This window comes from Pristiophorus japonicus, chromosome 10 (assembly GCF_044704955.1).
Source record: "Pristiophorus japonicus isolate sPriJap1 chromosome 10, sPriJap1.hap1, whole genome shotgun sequence".
In the NCBI taxonomy this organism is placed as follows: Eukaryota; Metazoa; Chordata; class Chondrichthyes; family Pristiophoridae; genus Pristiophorus; species Pristiophorus japonicus.
In genome coordinates this window covers 191,385,704-191,413,577 of record NC_091986.1, presented here as the reverse complement: position 1 = coordinate 191,413,577, position 27,874 = coordinate 191,385,704, and the positions used below count along the sequence as shown (strand labels likewise).

At 42.9% G+C, this 27,874-nt stretch overlaps 1 protein-coding gene across 1 annotated transcript in view; it reads right to left on the bottom strand.

The window, feature by feature from the left end:
• mgat4a (alpha-1,3-mannosyl-glycoprotein 4-beta-N-acetylglucosaminyltransferase A) overlaps positions 1-27,874 on the bottom strand; it is a 281,493-nt gene that overhangs the window by 21,594 nt on the left and 232,025 nt on the right. The window contains exons 9-11 of the mRNA XM_070892430.1: positions 17,050-17,180; positions 5,279-5,386; positions 1,959-2,152 (exon numbers count right to left, since the gene is read on the bottom strand). Of these exons, the coding sequence (XP_070748531.1) occupies positions 1,959-2,152; positions 5,279-5,386; positions 17,050-17,180 (433 nt within the window). The remainder of the gene's footprint in view (positions 1-1,958; positions 2,153-5,278; positions 5,387-17,049; positions 17,181-27,874) is intronic.

Here is a 27,874-nt window from a genome sequence, read left to right as displayed (position 1 = left end):
AATAAGTAGGCTGCCCCAAGAAACAATGTTGGGACTAGTACTATTTCTAAATTTACAACAATGACTTGGATTCAGAACCTCAATGCAAACTTACAGATAATACCAAAATAAGAGGTGCACTCGAATTCGAGGAGGCTGTTCAGATATTATAGAACCAATTGGACAAAGTAGGCAAGTGGGCAGAAAAATAGCACCATGAATATAAAAAGAAAACACTCCAGGCACTTCACAAATAAGGCCAAGGATAATGTGGCACCGAGCCAGGAAGGCAAGATTAGGAGTGACTAGAAGCTTCTGGTCAGAGATTATTTTTGAAAAGGATATGAAAAGTGGATAGAATGGTTGAGCAGTTGAGGAGTTTAGGGAAAGAGTTCTAGAGAATGAGTTTGAAGTGACGAGGCCATGGACGGATTTGAAACCATGGATGAGAATTTTAAAATCGAGGTGTTGCTTAACCATGAGCACAGGGGTGATTGGTGAACAGGACTTGGAGAGAGTTAGGACACGGGAAGCAGAGTTTTGGATGACGTCAAGTTTACGTAGGATAGAATGTGGGAGGCCAGCCAGGAGTGCATTAGAATAGTACACAGTGGCATGCACTTACTCTTCCTCTCCAATCCCCCCCTCCCCCCACCCACCCCCCCGTTAAAATTTAAGGAAAAAGACAAGTACCTTGGTAAATCAGTGAACTATTACTGAGCAGAAACAGGCTAAGGAGAGACTGCAGCAGAGATCCTGGATGCAGGCTTGACAGAAATATCTAGACAAAATCTGCTCTTAATGACAGTTCTGTATTGAAGTAACTTGTCATACAACATAGCGTGGCCGTTATAGGCCCATCTAAGATGGTGTTTCATTCAATGTATTCAGAAATAATGAAAATATTCTAAAATACTCAGAAGCAAGCCAGAGAAGAAAAAGCTGTTGCCTTACTTGGCATGAGATAATGGAGCTTAAACAACAGTTGGGCAGGTGGAAGATGGAGGATTGCGATTATAATGATGGGTTATATCTCAAACATTAATTAATGTGTTATGCTGTGCATTCTTGATTGGATAGTCTCATAATATAAGCTGTCCAGTCAAGATCTAGTAGATTACACAGGATTTCCTCAGAAACATTGAAGTATTAGATTGGGAAATCTTCTGTGACATTTATATGCATATTTGCCATTTTTTTTAAAACTTTAAAATCTATATAAAACTATGGTGTAAAAAATGTTCTTGACAACCTGTCCAATTTTTCATTAGCTCAGACACTCTGGGTTTTTGTAATTAATGCAAGTTTTATCCAACAATGGAGTGATAATTTACTTTTAATATTGGATCATGGATATCTATAACCCACCATTACTCCTGAACCTTCAACAAGCCTATATTCAAGGACTGTAACGGTTCAAGGCGGCAGCTCACCAACAAGGGCAATTAAGGATGGGCAATAAATTCCAGTCTGGCCAGCGACACCACATCCCAGAACGAACTTTTTTTAAAATCCTTCCTCGAGCACCATGTTCCTCTGGCTCCTGCCCCATGTGCATCCCCCCTTCCTTTAGCTCACTCTCAATGGCAATGCCTTCAGCTGCCTGGGTCCTCCTCTCTGGAATTCCCTGACTCAACTTCTCCTATCCCCACCTTTCTCTTCTCCTTTTAAAAAAAAAACCTCTACAAAGGGCTTTTTCTTTGACCAAATTTTGGTCGTCCCTTTTTTTCTCTCCTTTCCATTAACTAATAATTCACACAACTGACCAGTCTTGGCAGCAGTTTTCCATACCCATTCCATGAAGTACTTGCGAGATTGATTTTTTTTTTTTAAAACATTAAAAGGTTTTAATATATGGAATACTGATCATGAAGCAGCAACGTACTCATCTTTTTGCACCCCCTCTACTTGGAAAAAAAAAAATCACACCAACAGGGTTACTACAAGAAAGCATCACAGTTCTAAATAGGTGTCCTTACCCATCTATATTCAATGGTTTGTCAAACTTGACGAGTATATAGTCACCAGCGAGAGGTGTAATGCCCCAGAAGAAGTCCTCTCCCAGGTATGCTTTATCCAATGAATGGCCTTGGTAAACTTTTAGCGAGGTTGAAACCTCTGCAGGCGGATTGACGTGCATTCTGTGAAGTAAAGGCTTCATAAAATCTTTATCCTTTGGAAAGAAAAAAAAGTCCCCCCAAAATTTTAGTTGTTAAAATCAAACTAACCAATAAGCAGTTTAGTAATATATAAAAAAACGGGGTGCATTATTTAACTAATTTGACATGCTACAAAAAGCATTTGCAATAACATTAGAGTGTGACATTATTTAACTGCTACAAATTAATCTATTTCACTACATTTCCAATCTGTCAGAGAAGAAAATTAAATATTTTGAGAGATCTGGAGATTTCTATAGTTAGAGAATAGTGGAGGTCTGGGAGAAATTACAAGATGATTACCAAATAAGTTTCAAATAACATCAAGGACAGAAAGCAAAACTCAAATGGTTTAACACTCTCCGAGCCACAATCAGTTAGTTTTTGGAATATGTTGTGTTTGCTTTGGTTGGCATTTTTATGAAGTTCTGGATTTGCTTTGATCCACTGATGGCTGTCAGAGTCGGCGTGTTACGTGTTCATAAACAAAAACATTCCACAAAGGAGGAGATTATAATTTTAATACTGTTAGGACGTTTGAGATGATTAAATGGATTAAAGAACAAATGATGGCCTGGCTTGGAAGGTACTTTGAACATTTCTGATGAAGCCATAAACATCAATATCAAAGCCTTTAGCCTACTCCCAGCAGTCTCTACCATCTCTCCAATTTTCCCTGCTCCTCTCCAGACTTGTGTTGAGATGTTTCCATGTGGGCAGCCAACCATCTAATAACTCAACCAAACAGCTGTTCTTCACATGTGCCCAAACCAGTACAGCTGTTCTTCACATGTGCCCAAACCAGTACAGCTGTTCTTCACATGTGCCCAAACCAGTACAACTGTTCTTCACATGTGCCCAAACCAGTGTTTAACCCTGGTGGCGGCACTGCAGTGGTCTCCATTTGTCCTCACCTGACATTCACAAAGGCGTACTTTCCAACAGGAATCACTAGACAGCAGTTGGGGATGCTCCAGCACCTCCACTATTGCCCTGGCAAGGATCACAAGCTCACCACAGATAAAACCTGGTGTGTTCTCTTGTCAGTACAGATTGGGGTTGAGGCTGAGAGAAGACCTTATTGCAGTGTATAAAACTATGAGGGGTCTAGGTAGAGTGGATAGGAAGGGATATAGTTCCCTTAGCAGAGAGGGCAACAACCAGGGGGCATGGATTTAAAGTGATTGGTAGGAGGTTTAAAGGGGATGTGAGGGGAAATCTGTTCACCCAGAGGGTGGTGGGGGTCTGGAACTCTCTGCCTGAAAGGTTGGTAGAGGCAGAAACCCTCACCACATTTAAAAAGTACCAGGATATGCACTTGGGAGTGCCGTAACCTACAAGGCTATGGACCAAGAGCTGGAAAGTGGGATTAGGCTGGATAGCTATTTGTTGGCTGGCGCGAACACAATGAGCCAAAATGGCCTCCTTCTGTGCTGTAAATTTCTTTGATTCTAAGTACGCTTAATATCACTCCCAGTGTATGATCCATCCTGGGACTCCAGCTTTCCTGCTGGGACTTTTATAGATAACTTGTCATTGCCACTGGGCTGCTGCCATTACAGCTGGTTAACACTATTTTGTAAATCTATGCACTCTGCACTTGACTGGGGAAAGGGACAGTGTGGTGCAAGATCACCAGTGAAATGCAGTGGTGCGAGTACACACGCTCAGCCCAAAGGGAAATAGGATTTGATTTAGAAATAATACAATAGGTCACATAGATCCAACAACCCACGTTATCTATTTGTGATCTACTGACTTTCAAAATTCTGTATAAAGGTCGATGCATAGAGATAAATGGGAATAAAGTATTATCCACCTACTGCAAACGGCCCAGTTTATTTTAATTTGGCTGTAAAAGAAAACTAAGCTATATTTTGCCAAGAAACAAAGCAAAAATTGGATAAAAGGGAAAAATGCTTGCAGTACAAAGCATGCCCCCTCCCCCTAGGCATCATACATAATACATTTTAAAATTCTGATCACTCTCCCAGAGGAATGATTCTAGTCAAGAGGCGCTAAGCAGGCAAAGGATTCTGATGTTCTATTCAACAGCAAGTGGAAAATGCCGATTGCTAGGGAGAAACTGTCAAGGAAGACAACTCCGAAAATATTGAACTGCAGGATCTCTGCCAATGGGAAGGCTCTGACCAGAATGAGATAATACTGTCTCTTTGGAAATTACATCATGAGGAATTGTCAGCTACATTGGCTTGATCTCACTGGAAAAGACTTCAAGGCGACCTTTTAAAAAAAAAAGTGTTTAAAAGCTAAAAAGGGGGTTGATCAAAGTAATCTGGAAACAAAAATGTAGAGAGTAAAATAAGAAATTCAACCAAAATATTGTGAACCAAGGGGAACAAACACATGGAGAATAAAATCGACAGGAAAATGTTTGGAGCGTTTATTGGGTCTGATATTTTATTGAAGAATTGTCACTGCAGTGTTTCTGCTGTAACAATTGAGTGCTCAGGAAAGACACAGAAAAACAAAGCCTCCCAGCCTGTGTTTTTGTCAAGTCTAATTTGCATGTATTTCTCCCTTTTTCCAACAAGCACTGCTCATGCTTTAATTGGATTTAAACTAAATTTCAATGCCTAAATTAGCAGCCTATATGAGTTCGGTCATTTCCGATTAGATGGAATGCTATGTTTATGTGACACTAATATGTCAGTACAAGTGAAACATCATAATTAATACTTCCCAAACTGTGCCAGGCAGGATATAACCCAGTGCACTGGGGCGGCTCAAACTCAGGGCTCCCTTGTACAGTCTGTCGAGCACAATCTGGCCATGCACATTTTATACCTGTCCCCCTGTGTACTGTTAAACAGCTCACCATGTCAGTACTGGCTCCAGCTGTTACATTGCAGTCGGCTCAAACAAGCACTGCGGGCAAATCTCCTAGGAGGCAGCACAGTTTGAGTGGATTGAGATTCAGCAGCGTGGCGCTGCAATTTTCTCACCACACTGATGCCAGTGTATGGAAACATTAATACAAGGAGGGGACCATTCTTGAACTGTAAGGAGAAACTCAATTAAAAAAAAAAAAATGTAATTAACAGTTGCCTCACATTTTCCTTCAATTAACCCAAACTTATAAATATCACGCTGCGACAGTAGTTAAAAACGGTACTCACCGTCAACTTCTGGATCTTGCCTGCCAGCGATGAATGCAATCCAACGTGCTGGAAAAGGGATGGTCTGAATCGAATCCGGATGTTAGCCTTTTGCCGCTCGCAGTGTTTCTAACAAAACAAATGAAAAAGGCTGTTGGCTTTTTAAGGAATGTTCCGGACAATGTTAAGGAGCGGAGATTAAAAGCGGGCAGGAAACTGCATTTCATCCTTTTTCATTTTCAAGTTGCCATTTTAATTGTGCATAGGTGAAACATTAACCATTTTCTTTTAACATGTACATGGATTAGTAGAAAGAGTAATATAATGTTTTTTAAAAATTCGTTCATGGGATGGGGAGTTGCTGGCAAGGCCAGCATTTATTGCCCATCCCTAATTGCCCTTGAGAGAAGATGGTGGTGAGCAGCCTTTTTGAACTGCTGCAGTCCGTGTGGTGAAGCGGTTTGGTACAGCTGAGTGGCTTGCTAGGCCATTACATAGGGCAATTGAGAGTCAACCACACTGCTGTGGGTCTGGAGTCACAGATAGGCCAGACTGGGTAAGGGCTGTCGCTTTCCTTCCCTAAAGGACATTAGTGAACCAGATAGGTTTTTACGACAATCAGGTAGTTTCATGGTCAAACATGACTGATACTTGCTTTTTATTCCAGATTTAATTATTTGAATTTAAATTCTCAGCTGCCATGATGGAATTTGAACTCACATCTCTGGATCATTAGTCCAAGCCTCTGGATTACTAGTTCAGTGACATAACCACTATGCTACTGTACCCCTTGCAAGATATTAAACAGTCTGCTGAAACTCTATTAATACAATTTAATACAGATGGCCAAGGCCAAGCAGGTCTGCATTAATGATAAAAAGACAGAAAAAAGTACAGCATCAAACTGCATACAATTTTGGCAAGATTAAAAACATTCCTCTATGAACGGTATGTAGTAATTAGGGGGAAGACAGCAAACTGGATAAATTGATTGGAAGACAGACAACAGAGAGTAGGGGCCCAATTTTCCCCAATGCCGTTTTTTGGCATATTTCAAGAGTTACGCCCGTTTTTTTGTCCCCGACTACTCTTTTTAAAAAAAAAAAAAAAAATAACTTTCAAGTTTCCCTGTTCTAATTTTTTTTAATTGGCGCCATGTAACCTGTCCTTTAGCTTCGGTGGGTGGAGCCTAATGTCTGCGTTGAAAAAATGATGCTCCCCCTTCTGCGCATGTGCGGGAAAAAAAAGACTTTTTTTTTAACCTGGCTGCTCTGGGTGCGCATGCCCAGTACAGCTCCCGGTCTCCATTCAGCCATTTTTACAAAAGCCAGTTGTGTGAGAGAACTTTAATTCTCAGTGGAAAAAATCGGAGCTGCAATATGCAACACGGCTCAAGGACCAAGAATTTCTCACAGGACGAAGTGGAGGCACTAGTTACTGTAAGTGAGGCCAGGTGGCATGAGCTGGACACGAGCAGAGGTCACATAAAAGTTTCACCAAAAGAAATGAAGAAACACTGGAACCAACTTGAAGATTACTGTGCAATGGTGACCACCCAGTGTGTCTGGAGGCCAGTACAAAAAGAAGTGGCAGGACCTAGGTCAAGTAGTTAGTGTAAGTAATATTTTCATTTATTCACTGGAATTGCAATTATAAATGTGACCATCGATATGTCCCACCCAGCAGAAAGACACCCTAAGAAGTTATATTTTCATTTTTGTAGAGGAAGTTGGCAAACAACAAATGGGAAAAAACTCGAAAAGGAGGAGGCCCGGCAAATCTGCACCCACTGACACCCTTGGAAGAGAGGGTCACTGCTTTGATGGGTTCTGCCTGGAGAAAAGCAACCACCACTGCACAAGCTGGGCCCACACTCGAGGGAGAGGGTAAGTCCTGCAAATTCCAGAGTCTGGCTTTGCTAAAAGTCAAGTACTGCGCGGGCTAGCTGTGCTTCGGTTCACGGGGATGTCTCCATCAGCTTCGCTTCGGTTGGTGCAATGTGTTATCATTCATCATGGTCTTTCAAATGAGCCTGCTGCCTGCACTGTGTGAGCCTGCTCATGCCGCCCACCCTGCCCCCTCCTCTGCTGCTAACCATGTGTCTGTTCTGTTATAGTTTGCAGAATTTGAAACCAATCCCGACGAGGCTGAAGGCGATGCAGAAGATGATTCAGACGCGGACGAGCCCGAAGAGAAAATCTTCCAATTCCACCGTCCAGATCAAGAGCATGGGGGTGAGGGGGAGGGGGAGGATGAAGCCCCCAGTGTTGTACTCACTCTGGAGAAGGCGCAGGTGCCGCCCATTGAGGCGCCAGCCCCTTTTCTGAGTGGTACGAGTGTTGGGACATTCCACGGTTTCGCATAGTCCGAGGCTCTGGGTTCCAGTGGAATGCAGCAAGCCACACCCAGGGCCCCACCATCCTAGGCTGGGGGTCCCATGGTGAGGAGGGGAGGAAGAGCTCGACAGCGCTTCTCCTGAGGTGCAGGATCTAACAAACGTGGTTCAGATGATGGCAATGAGTACGGAGAGCATTGATCTTACGTGACCACTCCTGGACATCATCAGTGGGGTGGCTGATAAGGTATTGGGATTGCCGGGGAGAAGTAACACTCTCGCGAGAAATGGAAATATGGCAGATATGGTGCTCTTGCATAGGATGAACGCATCATGGGTGCTGCCAGGGTACCTTGCATCAACTGACATGATGCGATGCATGTCGTCACAGATGAGCTGCACATTCATGGAGTGAAAGCCTTTTCTGTTCCTGTACATCTCGGAATCCTCCAAAGGTGCTCACAAGGCGATGTGGATACAATCAATGCAGCCCTGTACCTTTGGGAAGCCAGCAATCTTGGAGAAGCCCACAGCCTTGTCGATCATGGGGAACTTTATGTAGTCATTTCTCCGGGCATATAGTGCAGCAGTCACCTGCCAAATGCAGATGTGTGTTGCATGTTGAGAAATGGCGCACAAGTCTCCAGTTGTGGCCTGGAATGATCCAGATGCATAAAATGAAAGTGCAGCTGTAACCTTTACTTCAACTGACAAAGCAGTCCTCCTGACACTTCTAGGGTGCAGGTCTGCTTTTACGAACTCACCGGTCTTGGTTTCAACTTCTTTGTGGAAATGCAGTCTTCTCACGCCGTCTGCATCACTCAGGTGCAGGTATGAACGCTTGCCTCAATATACCTGATGTGGGCAAGGCCTCCTGCCCATCATCCTACATGCTCTGAGGTTTCTCATGCGATGATGTCTAATCAATTATCTCTTCGGCAGCACCATCATGCAGAAGGCTTGCACGAGGTGTGGCATTGTCAATACTGCCCCCATAATTAAATTGTAGCTTTGCAAGAAACTCAAAACAGTAGGACAAAGGACTCATACCACCTTTTCTCTCTCTCGCTTCCTTCCCCTCCCCCCACCCAAGATCGACGCCCTAGTATGGACCACACCCTGGTCTGCGCATGCACAATAAGCTTGCTTAGAACAGGAAGCTAGGCATTCAATAAAGAAACAAAGTCTAATGCAATTCTTTATTCCATTTTTTTCAAAGTACCACCCCACCACCAACCCAACGTCTCATCACCGGGTCAAGGGTCGGCCGGCAGAATCGCTCCCTCGCCCGGGCACAGGGGCTCGGTACTTTGAAAAAATCTAAAATTAAAGAATTGCATTCGACTTCCATTTTCTCCCTTTTGACTTTAAAAAAAAAATTAAGCTTCATAACGCATATGGGTTGTCTTCTTAACTCCCTCCAAAACTTCGGTTAAAAACAATGGCGTCTTTCTGCGCCGATTTTTTAACGTGCGCTGCTTTTTCTTATATCAATCTACTGGTCAGGTGGGCAGAGCAATGACAAATGGAATTTAATTCAGAGAAGTGTGAGGTGATGCACTTTGGGAGGGCTAATAAGGAAAGAGTATACACATTAAGCAGTAGGTCACTTAATAGTGTAGATGAACAAAGGGACCTTGGAGTGCTTTGTCCACAAATCCCTGAAAGTAGCAGGCCAGGTGGATAAAGTGGTTAAGAAGGCATACGGAATGCTTGCCTTTATTGGTCGAGGCAGAGAATATAAGAGTAGGGAGGTTATGCTTAAATTGTATAATACTTTGGTTAGGTTACAGCTGGAGTACTGTGTGCAGTTCTGGTAGCTGTATTATAGGAAGGACGTGATTGCACTAGAGCGGGTGCAGAGGAGATTTATCAGAATGCTGCCTGGAATGGAGAATTTTAGTTATGAGGACAGATTGGATAGGCTGGTTTTGTTCTCACTAGAACAGAGGAGGTTGAGAGGAGACCTCATTGAGGTGTACAAAATATTGAGGGGCCTGGACATAGTGGATAGTAAGGGTCTATTTCCATTGGTGGAGGCGTCTATTATGAGGGGGCATAGTTTTAAGGTGGTTGGTGGAAGGTTTAGAGGGGATTTGGGAGGGGGGGCTTCTTTGAGCAGAGGGTTGTGGGGATCTGGAACTCGCTGCCTGGAAGAGTGGTGGATGCAGAAACCCTCACCACTTTTAAGAGATGGTTGGATGTGCACAAAGTGCTGTAACCTGCAGGGTTATGGACCTAGAGCTGGTAATTGGGATTAGACTGGATGACCTTTTGTTGGACGGCGCAGATATAATGGTAAGTACTGCAGGGAATATAATATGGCCAGCGTGATCTCCTGGACTAGTTTCGATCGCTTGGATGGGTCGGAGAGAAATTTTCCCAGATTTTTTCTCCCTAAATTGGCCTGGGTTTTTAATCTGGTTTTTGCCTCTCCCAGGAGATCACATGGCTCCGGTTGGGGTGGAGTGTAGAATGTTTCAGTATAAGGGGTGTCACAGTTGTGTGAGGCAGACTGGTTGGGCTGGGTGCTCTTTACCTTTCCGTCATTGTTCATAGGTTTATATGTAATCTTTAGGGCTGCTAACCAAGGGCCGTGCGGCTCTTTGTCGGCCGGCGCAGACACAATGGGCCAAGATGGCCTCCTTTTGCGCTGTAAATTTCTATGTTTCTAAGTGCCCAGAAGGTTTTTTGGGGGAGTGGTCACATACGCCGTCCTAGGAAAAATGTAAGTTGGCCAAACTGGCTTCAATGTGAAAAACTGGCGCAGACATCAGGTTACGCTCCCATGATGCAAAAAAATACTAACCTACAAAAATCATAACTCAGAGTAACGCTGGCGCAGAAACTTGGATATTTTAATTTACCCCCAAAAGGGCGCACGCCAAAAAAACGCCACAGATAACAGGATAATTGAGCCCTAGGAGTTGAGGGATGTTTTTCCAGAATGGGTGATGGCATCCCACAGGAATCAGTTCTGGGGCCACTGCTGCTCACTGTGTACATCAAAGATTTGGATACAGATCTAGGGGGTAGTGCTGCCAAAAGTTGCAGATTCTAAAATAAGAGATATGGTTAATATTTTACACCGAAAGGAACTGCAAAGGGATATTGACAAGAAGGGGGAATGGGCTAAAAAGTAGCAGATGGAGCAAGTGAGGGGGCCAGGGGGAGGGGAGGGGGAAAGAGGGACAGGGAGTGGAAAGTAAATAGCGAGAGAGACAGAGGTCAGAGTGACAGAACAAAGGAGAGAGAAAGTGAGAGAGGGAGAGAGAGAGAGAGAGAGGGAGAGAGAGAGAGAGAGAGGGGAGAGTCTAAAAGAAAAGGGAGGGAAAAAGAGGGAAATAGAGAAAAAAAGAACACAAGAAGCACAAGGCAGGAGAGAGGTGACTTTCATAATTAAAACAACAATGAATTTAAATGAAGTGTTGAATTTTCATGAGCCGAAGCATAATGGCCCTTCAATTCCGGTCGAGCTCCTCCCGCGGGCAAACGACAAAAGAAAAAAGATACGCACTTGCTTGTTGCTGCTGCGCCCATTGGAACTTCCGAGCCCGAGGCCCCTGGTGACTGAGTGTCGCAGCGTGTGCATGTGGGGACGTGCACAGGCCGGGAGCTGGAGACAGCAGTATAGATTCTCATTCATAGCAACAGGAGTTCCGTAAGTCTGGAGCTCCTATTACTATGAATGAGAACCCACCACACCCCCCCAAACATCCAAAACATAATAAAAAATAGAAAAGAAACTACATATTTAACATTCATTTAAATTGAAATTGTTATAAAAAAAATATTTTCCTGACTTTTTAAAAAAACGTTTTTTTAATTAAGCCTTACCATAGTGGGGAAGGTTTTTAACAATAAAATGTGTTTTTATAACTTTATTTTAAAATGTTTTTAAATACTTGCGCCTGTAAAAGTAGGCTATACGGCTATCTGCTATTGATTATGGTAAATCATTAGATGCACGTTCTTCTCTCCACGACAGCACTGACATTTAATCTGTTTCAGTGACACCAAAGAATATGTATTTTTAACCAGCCAATTTCATTATAACCCAACTGTCTAGATTTCCAAGCTTTATTTTCTGGTCATAAACACCATTACTATTGGCTGTCCATATCAAGCCCAATAAATTGAATGAGCACACATAATTTAAAAGCTTCCAATTACATGTAAACACCACTCCTTTCTGATGCTGTGGTAGGCTTCGAGTTTGCAGAATACACACTTTCCGCATCAACCGTTTGAGGACTACTGTAGCATTCTGTATCAAAACCAAAACAAAGAATATTTTTGTTTAATCAGAATGCAGCATGAATTAATTATCCTGTAGGTCTAAGACGCCTATGGAGGCACCACTCCCAGAGTTGGTTTGGGGTATTTTAAATACAGAGATACGAATAATGTATTTTTTTTTTTTTTACACACACACACAGCATTTTACAAGGTGCATTGGGTATTCTTTTACTCAAAAAAATGTGAAAGTGTTGTGTATCTGTAAAGCATGCACTCCCATGTTCTGCCACCAGGGAGCTCATCCCCTGAAGTCCCAAGGGATTCCAGCATCCCTTGGGAGCACTGTATATAAGTCGGCCCCTCAGGCCTGTTCCTCACTCTGGATTGTCTTATTAAAGACTGAGGTCACTGTTACTTTAACCTCCTGTGTGCAGCCTCATCTGTGTTAGGAACACAAAAAAGTGCTTTATAATTTAATGACATTTTTAGTGTTAAAGAATCATGTCATCTTTTCCACACTTGCATTTGGCTAGATGGCAAGGATAATAAATACAATCTATATTGATTCTGTCTTGCAGTAAGAAAATCGGATACTGGTTGTACATCATAAATTTGATGCGGCATTAGTTAACAGAACTCATACATATATATTCAACTCTAATGAATCTTCGTACCATTTTCAATCTGTTTTATTTGTGTGTGTGTGGCTGTCACATTCTTCTCCAGCCTCAAGGATGGAACTGCCCGGACTACAAATTTCTGAGATGGTCAGAATTCACCAATTCCACCACCCACAAGATCTAAGACATAAACCTTGGGAAGACACAGTGCCATAACTGATACTCCACTTACAAGTCACTGATTTGCAGTTGTCTCAGAATAAAATGACAGAATTGTCCCCAAAAGTCAGTAAAAATCATGAATCCCATGTAATAAAAATGAAACTTCTTCCACTAGGATAAACCCATAACCTGCAATATAACTGGATGGAGCTGCAGCATGCAATCCCTAAACACCAGTAAAAGTCCAGAGGGGGCCGATTTTAAAAATCCAGAGTTCCGGAATTCGGGACAATCCATGACAGGGTCGTCCAGAATCCGCAACTTGTTCCGGAATCCGGACACCCTGCCAAACCGTTACCGCCGCCAGCCAGGCCCAGGGAAAAGTCAAAAAATTAAATCCAACTAACAAAAATTGCAAGAATAAAAACTCCAACCTGACCTGTTCCAGACTATGTCTGCACAGTCACCGCACCTCTGCTCCTGGGTACGCACACAAGTCCCTTCCGCCAGAACCAAACAAGCTCCACGCGCAAGTCCCCTTGGCTTATACAGGTATAGGTGTACAGGGCATCAGACTACCTTCCAAAACATACAGGTACAAAAACAAGAGGGGGAGACTTATGGTGCGCTGCGAAGAAGCGAGGACTGCAAGGCCTGCGAAGAGAAGAACTACAAAATGACGTCCAAAAACCGGAAATATCAGAACCTGGGCCCAGGCATTTTCAGACTCGGGACGCGCCTCTGGCGTTCCGAAATCCGGAAATACCCGAACCGGGCATTTTTGGACTTCGGACATCAGAAACACTTGCGAAAGACCGAAAAACCACGAAGTCTGGAATGGCCTTGGTCCTGAGGGTTCCAGATTTTAGGCGCTGCACCTGTTGTGCCTAAAACAGGCATGAAGTCAGCCCGATTGTGTTGGCATGAGGTCAGAGGCATTTTGAGGCCTCCATTGGGAGGGCAGAAAATTGGCCAGCTTCCATGCTGAGGCAGCTAGAAGGTCAAGTTAAGTTTACTGGGCTGTGTTGTGAGCGGCCTTCAGTGATCTCCCTTTAAGGATTCCTGATTAGGCCCCTCGCTGTCCAGTACAAATGGGAGGAGTATACGCTGCTCATGCTGAAAATTACAATCAGGATCTAGAACCGGTGTTAAGACTCCAATTTGAATATTTAAGCAGCACCCAAGTGGGCAGGTTGCTTCATGCAGGCAAAATTCCACCTGAAAATTGCATCAGGCAGGCGTTGGGTGTTGGGTGTTAATGGGTTGGATAAGGTGCTTTCCATGCCCAAGATTATCAATTTCAGGCTACCCATTTTTCAGGTGAGAAACAGGCAGTCAGCAATTTAAAATCCCTTTTTTATTAAAAAGAGAATTTAACTTATCCAGTCACAACAACTTTTATTTATATAGCGCCTTTAACGTAGTAAAATGTCCCAAGGCGTTTCACAGCAGCGTTATAAGACAAAACAAATAGATTTGACACCGAGCCACACAAGAAGAAATTAGGGCAGATGACCATAGAAATTTACAGCACGGAAGGAGACCATTTCGGCCTATCGCATCCGCGCCGGTCAAAGCTGTCCAGCCTAATCCCACTTTCCAGCTCTTGGTCCGTAGCCCTGTAGGTTACGGCACTTCAAGTGCACATCCAAGTACTTTTTAAATGTGGTGAGGGTTTCTGCCTCTACCACCCTTTCAGCCAGTAAGTTTCAGATCCCACCACCCTCTGGGTGAAGAAATTTCACCTCAAATTCCCTCTAAACCTCCTACCAATTACTTTCAATCTATGCCCCCTGGTTGTTGACCCCTCTGGTAAGGGAAATAGATCCATCCTATACACTCTATCTAGGCCCCTCAGTTTTATACACCTCAGCCTCCTCTGTTCCAAAGAAAACAAACCCAGCCTATCCAATCTTTCCTCATAGCTAAAATTCTCCAGACCTGGCAACATCCTCGTAAATCTCCTCTATACTCTCTCGAGTGCAATCGCATCTTTCCTCTAATGTGGTGAGCAGAGCTGCACGCAGTACTCTAGCTGTGGCCTAACTAGTGTTTTATACAGTTCAAGTATAACCTCCCTGCTCTTGTATCCAAAAGCTTGGTCAAAGAGGTAGGCTTTAAGCAGCTTCTTAAAAGGAGGAAAGCGAGGTCGAGAGACAGAGAGGTTTATAGAGGAAGTTTCAGAGCTTAAGGCCCACACAGCTGAAGGCACGGCCACCAATGGTTGAGCAGTGATAATCAGGGATGCTTAACAGGCCAGAATTTGAGGAGTGCAGACATCTCGTGGGTTTGTGAGGGTGAAGGAGATCACAGAGCTAGGGAGGGGCGAGGCCATGGAGGGATTTGTAAACAAGGATGAGAATTTTAAAATTGAGGTGTTGTTGACTGACATTGGCTCCCAGTCCAGCATTGCACCAAATGTAAAATTCTCATCCTTTTGTTCAAATCGCTCCATGGCCTCGCCCCTCCCCACCTCGGTAACCTCCTCCAGCCCTACAACCCTCCAAGAGCTGTGCGTTCCTCCAATTCTGGCCTCTGGTGCATCCCAGATTTCCTTTGCCCCGCCATTGGTGCTCGTGCCTTCAGCTGCCCAAGAGGTGAAAAAACACAGAAAAAAAATCTGGTGAATTACCTGCCGACCCAAAACTAGATCGTTCTGACCCCGATATTACCTTACCCGGGCCATTCAGTTCAGTTATAAGCAGCAAAGACTTTGCTGTACTTTCATTAAGCACAACATAGACACATGATCAGCCTTTGGCCCTCACAGCCGAAGCTATTACCGGGAACAGGATTTGTGCTATGGACTCCTGCCAATTGACAGATGGAACAAAAATGCCAAATCTCATTTCACATTTTTCTCTTAAATGCCCTCAGCAGGGCGAGACCCGAGACCTTCATCTCCTGACTTTGGCCTGGATTCAAACAAACCTCAATAAATAATTAAAAATAAACAGCGACTTTAGGGAGCAGGGGAAGGGGAATTCTTCTAAAGCTCTGTTCTGACAAAGTGATGCAGTTACATAATGTTCCCTAAATCAAAGTAATGCTGTTATTTTGAAAATTAATTTACAATCTTTCCAGTGGTGAAACTAGTATTTACTTAGCATAAAAATAGAAAAATAAAAAGGGATGAAATAGTTCCAAATGGATGCTCGATCTAGTGAAACATCAGAGATCGCTTTGACCTGAAACCCTCGCTGAACTCATTGTATCCAGCATTGAATGTACTGGGCTGGTCTCCCCAAGAAAACCTGGGGCTGTAATTTGCAGCCCCTATGGGCACGTTTGAAGTGCGCACGAGTCGTACAAGTTCCGGGTTTCAGCATTCTCCAAAACCCGCAACTTGCGATCTGTCAAGAATCTTCACAGATCGTACGAATCCCCGGGATAAGAGAGTTGGGCTATTTGCCCAACAAATGCCCGTGAAATTCTTCCACCTGGTAAAAGCAGGCCTTGCACCTGCTTTTGTCAGTCTCAGAGTTTTAAACATAGAAACATAGAAAATAGGTGCAGGAGTAGGCCTGCACCACCATTCAATAAGATCATGGCTGATCATTCCTTCAGTACCCCTCTTTCCTGCTTTCTCTCCATACCCCTTGATCCCTTTAGCCGTAAGGGCCATATCTAACTCCCTCTTAAATATATCCAATGAACTGGCATCAACAACTCTCTGCGGCAGGGAATTCCACAGGTTAACAACTCTGAGTGAAGAAGTTTCTCCTCATCTCAAAAAACAGAAAAATAAAAATCAATAATTTATACATTTAAAAAATGTGAAATAAGGCAAGTTTATTTTCAGCCCCTTTAAAACATGTGCATTTATTTTTCAAAAATATATTCATTGGGCCAGCCTACGTGATCCATGGGGCGTTTGCGAACCATGTGCGCCCCTGGGATATGTGGGCCTCTTCCCGCGCGCACCCGGTGAGGCTCAGGACCAAGAGCCTCCGTATCTCCTGGACCACCAGATATTTGATTTGCGGATTGAAGGCATTTCCCCGCGGGAAGCCTCCGACCGCAAATTCAGGGGCCTGGTAATGTAAAATAATCTTAAAGGGCAGACAGCAACCTGCTCTCCAATATTGTCCCAGCCTCACCCACACTAATGGTGGGAGATGCACAAGCTCTTAGTTTTTTGCTCTCAGAGACCAGCCAAATCTCCACTTGGAAACTATACCACAGCTCTAGGACAAACTGCGTCATGTAGCATAAAATCACGAACCTAGAGTTTGCATCCAATTACCTTGGCTATAATAAAAAATGTAAATAGCTCACCAAAATGGCTCTTTCAGGTTAATTTATTAGGAACAATTCAAATATTGTTGCATATCTAGTCCACTGCAAAACTTTTTTATTCTAATAAAATATAGGTTCTTGTATTGCAAACCAAATCTCGCGTTCAAAACTTTTACTAAGCACACTTCTGCACTTACTGCGTCTTTTTCAGGATTGCAGACCTTCACCCACAAGATGTGGTCCAACAGCCAGTCAATCGGTTTCTCCTTGTGGAACATGAGAATGAACTCTACGATAAGATTCAAATCTGGAGCCTGAAACATTTTACCTGTGATAAACGATAAAACATGAATACAATTATTGCAAATTTTTTTGATATAGCACAAATGCTCATTGTTATGTGAATCACTGAATGGTAACAGCACGGAAGCCGGCCATTCGGCCCATTGAGCCCGTGCCAGCTCCCTGCAAGAGCACTTCAGGTAGTCCCACTCCCCCGCCCTTTTCCCATAGTCCTACAAATCTTTTTCTTTCAGGTACTTATTCAATTTCCCTTTGGAAGCCATGATTGAGTCTGTTTCCACCACCTTCGCAGGCAGTGCATTCCAGGTCCCAACCACTCGCTGCGTAAAAAAGGTTTTTCTCATGTCACCTTTGGTTCTTTTGCCAATCACCTTAAATCTGTCTCGTCTGGTTCTCAACCCTTCTGCCAATGGGAACAGTTTCTCTCTATCTACTCTGTCTAGACCCCTCATGATTTTGAACACCTCTAGCAAATCTCCTCTCAATCTTCACTGCTCGGAGAACAACCCCAGCTTCTCCAGTCTATCCACGCAACTGAAGTCCCTCATCCCTGGAACCATTCTCGTAAATCAATTCAGCATCTTCTCCAGGGACTTCACATCCTTCCAAAGTGCGGTGCCCAGAATTGGACACAATACTCCAGTTGAGGCCAAACCAGTGTTTTATACAAGATCATAATATCCACGCTTTTGTACTCTAAATGTGTTTGAAACTATACGATTATATTTGGCATCATCACTAAACTGGACTTATTTTTTTAATACAAGAAGCCAAATGCTTATTGCTGAACTGCTACATAATCCTAAATATTCATCTTTACGTGCTGTTGCTTCGTCATCACATCCAGTTGAAGTCCTGCACAATCTGCCTGCCTCCAACCAGCAATGTTAAGCACAGTAACAAGAGGTAAATAGACACAGTGAGTATATCTCCAATTATATTTAAAATTACACGACTACTTTAAAAAAAAAATTGAAGAAAATAGTCAACCCTAGCAGCTTTCGCAACTCAATTTTCCAATTTTTATTGAAATCTGGAATCGTGCCAAAATTGGAAAATGGCAAATGCTACAATTGCTGTTCGAGAAAAAGGAGAGAGATAACAGAGGAAATTGAAGGCCATTTATTCTTGACTTGTCGGTGTGTAAACTTGAAGAATCCACGATAGGGATAAAATGTGCAAAACCTACCCAGGTATGTCCTGTCTATAAAAAGGACAAATTTAATCCGGCCAATTACCATCCCATCAGTCTACTCTCAATCATCAGCAAAGTTATGGAAGGTGTCGTGGACAGCGCTATCAAGAGGCACTTACTCACCCATAACCTGCTCACCGATGCTCAGTTTGGGTTCTGCCAGAACCACTCAGCTCCAGACTTCATTACAGCCTTCGTTCAAACAAGGAGAAAAGAGCTGAATTCCAGAGGTGAGGCGACAGTGACTGCCTCGACATCAAGGCAGCATTTACCGGAGTGTGGCATTAAGGAGCCAGAGTGTAATGTATGCAACTGTGAGTATGCTCACAGGTTTGTAGAACTGTTGAGTTGGGAGTGGCTTAACCAGTAATGTGATATTCACAAGACTCAATAAAACCCCAGCCAGTTGGGTTCAGGAGATCCACGATGAGGCAGGTAGTTGTGAGTTTGGTGGATGAACTGTAATGTGCAGTGTGATTGTTAAACCTTTGCTAATAAACTAACTAGTTCTTAATAGCAATTCTTAAGAAAAGAACCCATGAAGCAAATACATTACAACCGAGTAAAATTGAAGTCAATGGGAATCAGGGGGAAACTCTCCACTGGCTGGAATCATACCTCGCACAAAGGAAGATGGTTGTGGTTGTTGGAGGTCAATCATCCCAGCTCCAGGACATTGCTGCAGGAGTTCCTCAGGGCCGTGTCCGAGGCCCAACTATCTCCAGCTGCTTCATCAATGACTTCCCCTCCATCATGTCAGAAGTGGGGCTGTTCGCTGATGATTGCATAGTGTTCAGTTCCATTCACAACTCCTCAGAAAATGAAGGGGTCCATGCCCACATGCAGCCAGACTTGGATGACAGTCAGGCTTGGGCTGATAAGTGGCAAGTAACATTCGCGTCACACAAGTGGCAGGCAATGACCATCTCCAAGAAGTGAGAGTCTAACCACCTCCCCATGATATTCAACATTACCATCACCAAATCCCCCACCATCAACCTCCAGGGGGTAATCATTGACCAGAAACTTAACTGGACTAGCCACATAAATACTATGGCAACAAAAGCAGTTCAGAGGCTGGGTATTCTGCGGCAAGTGTCTCACCTCCTGACTCCAAAAAATCCTTTCCACCATCTACAAGGCACAAGTCAGGAGTGTGATCGAATATTCTCCACTTGCCTGTACGAGTACTGCTCCAACATTCAAGAAGCACTACACCATCCAGCCCACTTGATTGGCATCCTATCCATCACCTTCAACATTCACTCTCTCCATCACCGGCGCACCGTGGTTGCAATGTGTACCATCTATAAAATGCGCTGCAGTAACTTGCCACGGCTTCTTCGGCAACACCTCCCAAACCCGTGACCTCGACGACCTAGAAGGACAAGAGCAGCAGGCACATGGGAGTTCCCCTCCAAGTTACAGACCATCCTGACTTGGAAATCTATCGTCGTTCAATCATCGTCGCTGGGTCAAAATCCTGGAATCCCCTCCCTAATTGCACTATGGGAGTACCTTCACCACAAGGAGTGCAGCGGTTCAAGACGACGGCTCGCCACCACCTTCTCAAGGGCAATTAGGGATGGGCAATAAATGCTGGCCTTGCCAGCAACACCCACATCCCAGAACAAATAGACATGAGTTAATCATGGATGGTCAGCATCAATTTGTGAAGGGTCGTTAATTTAATGGAAATTTATTAATTCAGTGGATGGATTTTCACAAGGCCCTTGATAAAGAGACTTTTGCAAAGGTTAAAGCATATGTTATTAAATGAAATTAAGCTACATGGAAAAAGAAATGGCTAAGAAAGTTGTTAGTAGGAGTATGCAGATTTATAGGCTATGGTTTGTGATGTATCCCAGGGATCGGTGCTGGGCTCTCTTTTGCTTTCAATTTATAGAAATGATTTGGACATTGGCACAAGAGGAATATTTTTAAAAACTCATGATGATACCGAAATAGGGACATAAACTATGAGGTTGAATGCTAGATGTTGCCAGAGGACACACAAGAAGCCAAGTGGGCCGATTGATGGTAGATGCAATTCAAGAGAGAAAAATGTAAAGTAGTACATTTTGGGAAAAGCACAATGAAAGGTGAGAGCACAGGTAGAAAAGGCTATAAAAAGCCAACTAGGATTATGGGTTTAACATTTACCTGTAGTGGCACTGATTACAAAAACAAAATGTTGTTGAATTTGTACAAGACATTTTTACTAAGGAGTTTGTCACTACAGGTACATTCCCACTACATTGGCAAAAAAATGCTCTTATTTTGTAGCTGAAGCTCTGCTTATTGGGATAATTGATTTTTTGCCTTGAATTAATTTCTGTAGGTTTATATGCAAGTCGCTGTCAGTGATCGCATGCGCCTAAATATAAGCCAATACACAGCTGGAATATTTTGTACACATTCTGGACACCTCATTATAGGAAGGAGGATGGAGCCAATTTAAATCAGATTTTATTTCCTGCCAACTCTTGAATGTAATGACTCATACTAGTGGATAATAGCACCCCTCTGACACCTTCCCCAAATGACCATTATCACGTATGAGCTTAAGCAGTAGACATCAGTGGTTTATTCTTCTATATTGGTGGTGGGGGAAGCAGTTGGAAAGACAATGGCCTGGATTTTGCGGTCAGCGGCGAAGGATCGCCTTGCAGCCGGCAAGATTTTTTGCGGGTTTTTGAGCAGAGACTTGCTCTTATCTGGTGTCTGATCCAGCGCGGCGCCCTCTACAGGGGATCTGTGGCGTGTGTGAGCAGGACAAGCAACAGCGTAGCTCTTCAACCAATGTGATTGAAGATTCTAAACCAGGAATTATAAATTAGATTTAAATCATGAACAGAAAGCAAAATAAAGATTGGGAATGACATGGGATTAATGGAGAGAGAGATAAGAGACAGACAAAGTAAATCTCCAACACTAATTAATGTCTGAAGGAATGAGACTCCACACTTGGAAAATTAAATTTTCAGGGCCAGAATGGTTGTTTGGCAGTAATTATGACTGATCAAGCTGTTAAAAATTCACTTACACCCGAGTGCACAGCTCTAACTTTTTCGGCCCTGTTTAGTTGGTGACTATCGCAACTTCACGCCCTTATATGGATTTTAATGCAGAGTCTATCGATGAGATACTGTTACAGCGCAGTGGAGCAGAGTAACTCAGACCTCAGCTTGCGGATTTCACTGTTTAACTGTGCATGTTGCTGTTCGATGTATTCCATAATAACCTCACCGTAATTCTCAATGCAAAATACAGTTAATATTAAAGGCTGAGACAGCTGAAAATAGTGCCCTTAATGGCACTGTGTTACATTTGCCCTCTGAGCCACTAGGGATCTACCTCCACTCATTCGATTTAAAACATACAGAAAGAGAGAAAAAACAACTCTCTTCCAACAATATCAAATCGCATTTGTGTAGTTTTAACAGAAACATAGAAAATAGGTGCAGGAGTAGGCCATTCGGCCCTTCGAGCCTGCACCACCATTCAATAAGATCACGGCTGATCATTCACCTCAGTACCCCTTTTCTGCTTTCTCTCCATACCCCTTGATCCGTTTAGCCGTAAGGGCCATATCTAACCCCCTCTTGAACATATCCAATGAACTGGCATCAACAACTCTCTGCGGCAGGGAATTCCACAGGTTAACAACTCTCTGCGTGAAGAAGTTTCTCCTCGTCTCCTCATAGCTGGTTTGTTAGTTTTTTTTTTAAAAAGAAGAGCAACTATTACAATCCACAATTTGTTAATTCTATCCTGGAGTGACTGCACAACATTAGCTAAACACACGTGCAGGATCATCTTCAAGATCAGGATGATGTACCCATTATTTTTTTAAACTTCCAAACAATGGACCAGGAATGCCCCCTCCCCTCCATCACATGGAAATTGCATGGGGTTGGCTATTGGAAAAACAGCCTCAAGTTTCCCAAGTCGCCAGGTCAGACTCAATTAACTCAAAACATTTTCAACAATCATTAGAACGGATCAGACATCGTCACCGCTAATATGCATGTACTCAGAAATTTTGTTCCTGCCCCACTAATCATTTGCATTCATTTTTTTTTTAAGCTCTAACCATCCTTCAAGATAAATTATTTTTAAAACATTTTTAAACTACAACCAGGGTACAACAAAAGCGTTGTTAATGCTCAACAGGTCAATTGTCATCCACTTGTCCATATAAATTAACAGCAAAGGACCAGAGGCAGAAAGAACCATTCATACAAATGCCCTTTAATTTTAATGCAAATCAAAATGGATACATGTCTATGCAGAGATAAAAGCCTATAAAAGACCTCTTAATATGCAAACACTTGAATGCTTATTCAAATGAAAAGAGTATTCTACATTTCCTAATTGCTGCATTTAGCATTTATAGTTCATGTAGTAAGTTGCAGGTCTCTCATCATTCATCATTTTCTTTTAAATCATTTTAATCAACAGATCGCACAGGTGACCTGTTCCCATTGTTCTGCCAATTACACTGCCAAATCCAAGAGCCTACTACTAATAATCCAGCATTAGCGCAGCAGAGACTTAATTTGCTTTCTCTGAAAGGACAAGCCAAGCACCAGAACTCACTATATGAGGAATACCAGTTATTTGGGAAAATGTGATGCCTTCAAAATGACAGCAATGAAGTCTGAAATTCTTTAGGAATATGGGGCCAAGTTTCGGCCTGAGTTGGTCCTGTTTTTTTTTGGAGCAACTGGTTTAGAATGGAGTATCTTAGAAATTTGAATTCTCGGCATTTAGTTTGCTCCAGTTCTCGTCAGTTAGAACAGTTTCACTTTCAAACAGAATTTTTTTTTCAAAAGGGGGCGTGTCCGGCCACTTACGCCTGTTTTCAAAGTTTAGGCAGTGAAAACTTACTCCAAACTAACTTAGAATGGAGTAAGTGTAGATTTTTGTACGTTCGAAAAAACCTTGTCGACACTTTAGAAAATCAGGCGTAGGTTACAAATCAGGCGTAGGGAATGGGGGCGGTGGGGGGGGGGTTTAAAGGGGAAGTTTACAAACATTAAACAATTCAGTTTTACCAATAAAGAGCCATCAATAATAAATGATAAATACATCAATAAATCAACCAATAAATCAACCAAAAAAAAAATTTTAAAAATTGAAAAAAAAACAAAACATAACATTTTCTACTTATATTTTCTGCAGCACCGGGAGTCCTCCAACAGCGTGCTGGGACGGCCCCCCAAGTGTCTCTGTCTGTGTGTGTGTCTCTATCTCTCTGTCTGTCAGTGTCTGTGTTTCTGACAGCGAGGGGCGGAGAGAGGAGGGAGGGAGGGAGGGGCGGAGGGGAGGGAGGGAAGGAGAGAGGAGGGGAGGGAGGGAGGGAAGGAGAGAGGGAAGGAGAGAGGAGGGAGGGGGAAGGAGGCTGAACGGCCGGGCCCAAGACTTCGGGCTGGATTTACAGGTAGGTGACGTCGGGTCTCGGGGGGGGGGGGGGGGGAGAGGGGAAAGAGAGAAAGAGAGCGGGGGTCGGGTCGGGTGGGAGGATCCTTATCCACGCAGCCCCAGTGAGGCCATTCGGCCAGGACTAGGGACTGCGTGCTTTGGGCCCCTCCCACAGTTTTGGGCGCCTGGAGCTACTGCACATGCGCGCCCACTGTAGCACTGTTTTCTGCAGGGACCTGGCTCCGGCACCCACAGCTCGTGCTGCGCCATGCCCAGCTCCAGAGGACCTGCAGGGAGCCGGAAAATAGGTACGTTATTTTTTAGGCGCACTTTGTGGCATGAGAAATGGATGTCCAGGTCCGGGCTGAGCCATTTTAGGCGCGGCCCGAAACTTGGGCCCATAGAAACAGGAGTACGCTATTCAGCCCCTCGAGCTTGTTCTGCCATTCAATGAGATCATGGCTGATCTTTATCTGTATCCTAACATCAATTACCTACCTTGGCTCCATATCGCTTAAGACCCTTGGCTACCAAAAATCTATCAATCTTAGATTTAAAATTATTAATTGAGCCAGCGGCTGCTGCTTTTTGATAGAGTTGCACACTAGCAGCAAGTTGCTTCTTACAATGGTAAATGAAATGGAATGATCTTAAGGGTTGATAGGATTATGAATTAATACGGAGAGGAAAATAAAGACTTAAAGATGCAGATAAAATGAGATTAAACAGATAGATTAGAGCAACAGACACTTCTGACGGCCAGATAATGATTAATGTAGTATCAGAAAAGTTCTAACAAGGAAGCATTATTAAGGAGCACATCCAATCCTCCACATGACAAAGAAAACCCCTTAATAAAAAGAATGAAAGTTTGAAGTCTGCTGTCATTCACAAGTGGATCTCTCTTTTATAGCGAGTCCTCAAACAATAGTGCAGCAAATCTGTTTAAGAACAGTATCAATGTTACTCCCGGTTTTACATTTTTGTAACATTGGCCCGGTTATTTGTTTCCACTGGGAATGACCTGGAAGAGATCAGTAGTTCATTGTGTGAGAGCTGAATGTTTTAAAATGAGTGCCTGAGAGAGCCCAGAATCCCCATGCATTGCTGGAAGTCAAAAGATTAATATTTATTCTTTCCATTTGGGATTTCTCAACAGCAACGATATTATTTCACAGACATAAATACACCACACCATGTCCTCCAGTACTTTGATTTTTTAAATTTAAATTAGAATTTCTGTACATAATTTACAGGGATGAGAAAGATCAGGTCGATTTAAATTACACTGGATTACATAGGATTTATGACACAGAAATAGATCTTTGGCCCAACCAGTCCATGTCAGCATTTATGGCCCATTCAAGCCTCCTTCCATCTTTCCTCATCTAAATCTATCAGCATAACCCTCTATTCCCTTCTCCCTCATATGTCAGTCTAGTCTCCCCTTAAATGCATCTATACTGTTTGCTTCAACCATTCCCTGTGGTGGCGAATACCACATTCTCACCACTCTCTGGGTAAAGAAGTTTCTTCTGAATGCCCTATTGGATTTCTTGATAACTATCTTATATTGATGGCCTCCAGTTAAGCTCCTCTCCACAAGTGGAAAAATTGGGCCTAAATTCCGGCCTCACCAGGTCTGTACGAACCCAGCGAGGCCTCACAAAAGCCGGTTTTCTGGGGGCGATGTGCATGCGCCGAAAACCAGCTTTTCCAATCTGTCAAGATTTCTCTTGATAGATCCTCCAGATCCTCCGCATCCCCGGGAGAAGGACATCCACGCGGGAGAGATTGGACTATTTGCCCATATCATGCCCGGCGAACGTCCGCCAATTTCTTACGCCTGGTAAAAGCAGGCACATAGCCTACTTTTGCCAGTGTACGTTTTAAAACATATAAAAACTAAATTTAATCACACATGTTTAAAAACCCTGTCCATTCAGGCAAGTTGATTTTAAACCCTATTAAAACACATTAAAAAAAAATTCCAGCAAATATTTTTTTTTTCTAATAGTTACTTAACTTTTATTTCAATACATTTTAAATATGCGAGGTGTTTTTTTAATTTATTATGTTATGTTTCTTGTTTTAGGGGATTATTCTCATTGATAGTAATGGGAACTCTTAAAAACGGAGTTCCCATTATCAATGAGAATACGAGTTAGTGATTGGTGGCCCAGGCCCACATGATTCCAGCATTTCCGTACATACAGGGAAGTCACTTTTCCATACGTTGTGCATCGAATGAAACCTCCGACCAGAATCAAAGATGCATCCGAACCACCAGGTATTTTCGCAAAACATTTTCGGGTCGGAGGCATAATTTTGCCCTCATTCTATCAAAACCTTTCATAATTTTAAAGACATCTATTAGGTCACCCCTCAGCCTTCTTTTTTTCAAGAGAAAAAAAAGAGACCCAGCCTGGTAATCCTTTCCTGATAGGTATACCCTCACATTTCTGGCATCATCCTTGTAAATCTTTTCTGCACCCTCTCCAGTGCCTCTATCCTTTTTATAATATGGTGATCAGAACTGTAAGCAGTACTCGAAGTGTGGTCTAACAAAGATTCGATACAGGTTTAGCACAACTTCCCTACTTTTCAATTCTATACCTCGAGAAATAAACCCTAGTGCTTGCTTTGCTTTTCTTATAGCCTTGCTAACTTGTGTCGCAACTTTTAGTGATTGGTGTATTTGTACGCTGAGATCCCTTTGTTCCTCTACCCCACCTTGACTTTATTATCTTAAAGCGTATATTATGGCCACTATTGCCTAGATGTTCTCCTACGTTTACTTTTCTTACCTGCTCTAGTTCATTCCCCATTACTAGATCCAATAGCGAATCCTCCCTTGTTGGGCTTTTTACATATTTGGTTAGAAAGGAGTCCTGTACACATTGTAGGAACCCCATTCCCTTATCTCCTTTACCTACCTCTCTGTCCAATTAATATCGGGGTCGGTGAAACCCCCATGATTATTATTCGATGTTTTTTTTACTCATTTCCCTAATTTGTCTGCATATTTTTTTCCCCCACCTCCCTTCCACTATTAGGTGGTCTGTAGACTACAGTGTGATTGATCCTTTATTATCTTTTATCTCTATCCAAATGGATTCTATTTTTGTCTTGCTATTGGCTGCGTCACTTTTTTCTACTGCCACTATGTTATCCCTAATATGTACAACTACTCCACCTCCCCTTTTCCCCACTCTATCTTTTCTAAAAATGTTACACCCTGCAATGTTTATATGTTGTAGCATTACATTACAGGGCATGGTAAACAAAATATTACTTGTCTCATTTGCATGTATGTAACAGTGCCTCATTTGTATGTAACTATGTATCACTACTAAATTTTAAAAGAATGGGAACCATAAGGAGGTTATCAATGTACTCCAGTCTCAACCAGCTTATTTCTTTATTATATAGTTAATATATGCACAATTTCCATACATGGTGAAACAGAAAGCCCATGGCAGGTTTTCCAAAATGGAGTGAACAAATTCCGATTAGGACAGAGGATACAAAGAAAAAAAAAAGATTTGCATTTATATAGCATCGTTCACGACCATTGGACATCTCAAAGGGCTTTACAGCCAATGAAGTACTTTTGGAGTGTAGTCACTGTGGTAATGTGGGAAAAGTGGCAGCCAATTTGTGCACAGCAAGCTCCCACAAACAGATAATCTGTTTTTATGATGTTGAGTGAGGGATAAATATTGGCCAAGACATCAAGGATAACACTCCCCTCCTCTTCGTCAAAATAGTGCCATGGGATCTTTTAAGTCCACTTGAGAGCAGACAGGACCTCGGTTTAATGTCTCATCCGACAGTGCAGCTCTCCCTCAGCACTGCACTGGAGTGTCAGCCTAGATTTTTGTGCTCAAGTCCCTGGAGTAGGACTTCAACCCACAACCCTTTGACACAGAGGCAAGAGTGCCATCACTGAGCCATTGACTGACACTGGGCTATTTATTCCAGGATCATGGTAAGGAAATTGTCAGTGGTTTGGAAGGGTAGGTTAGATGGGCCAATGGTCTTCTGCCTAAAACATTAAGTTACTTTGTGGATTGTCCACAAGAAAAGTATCAAGG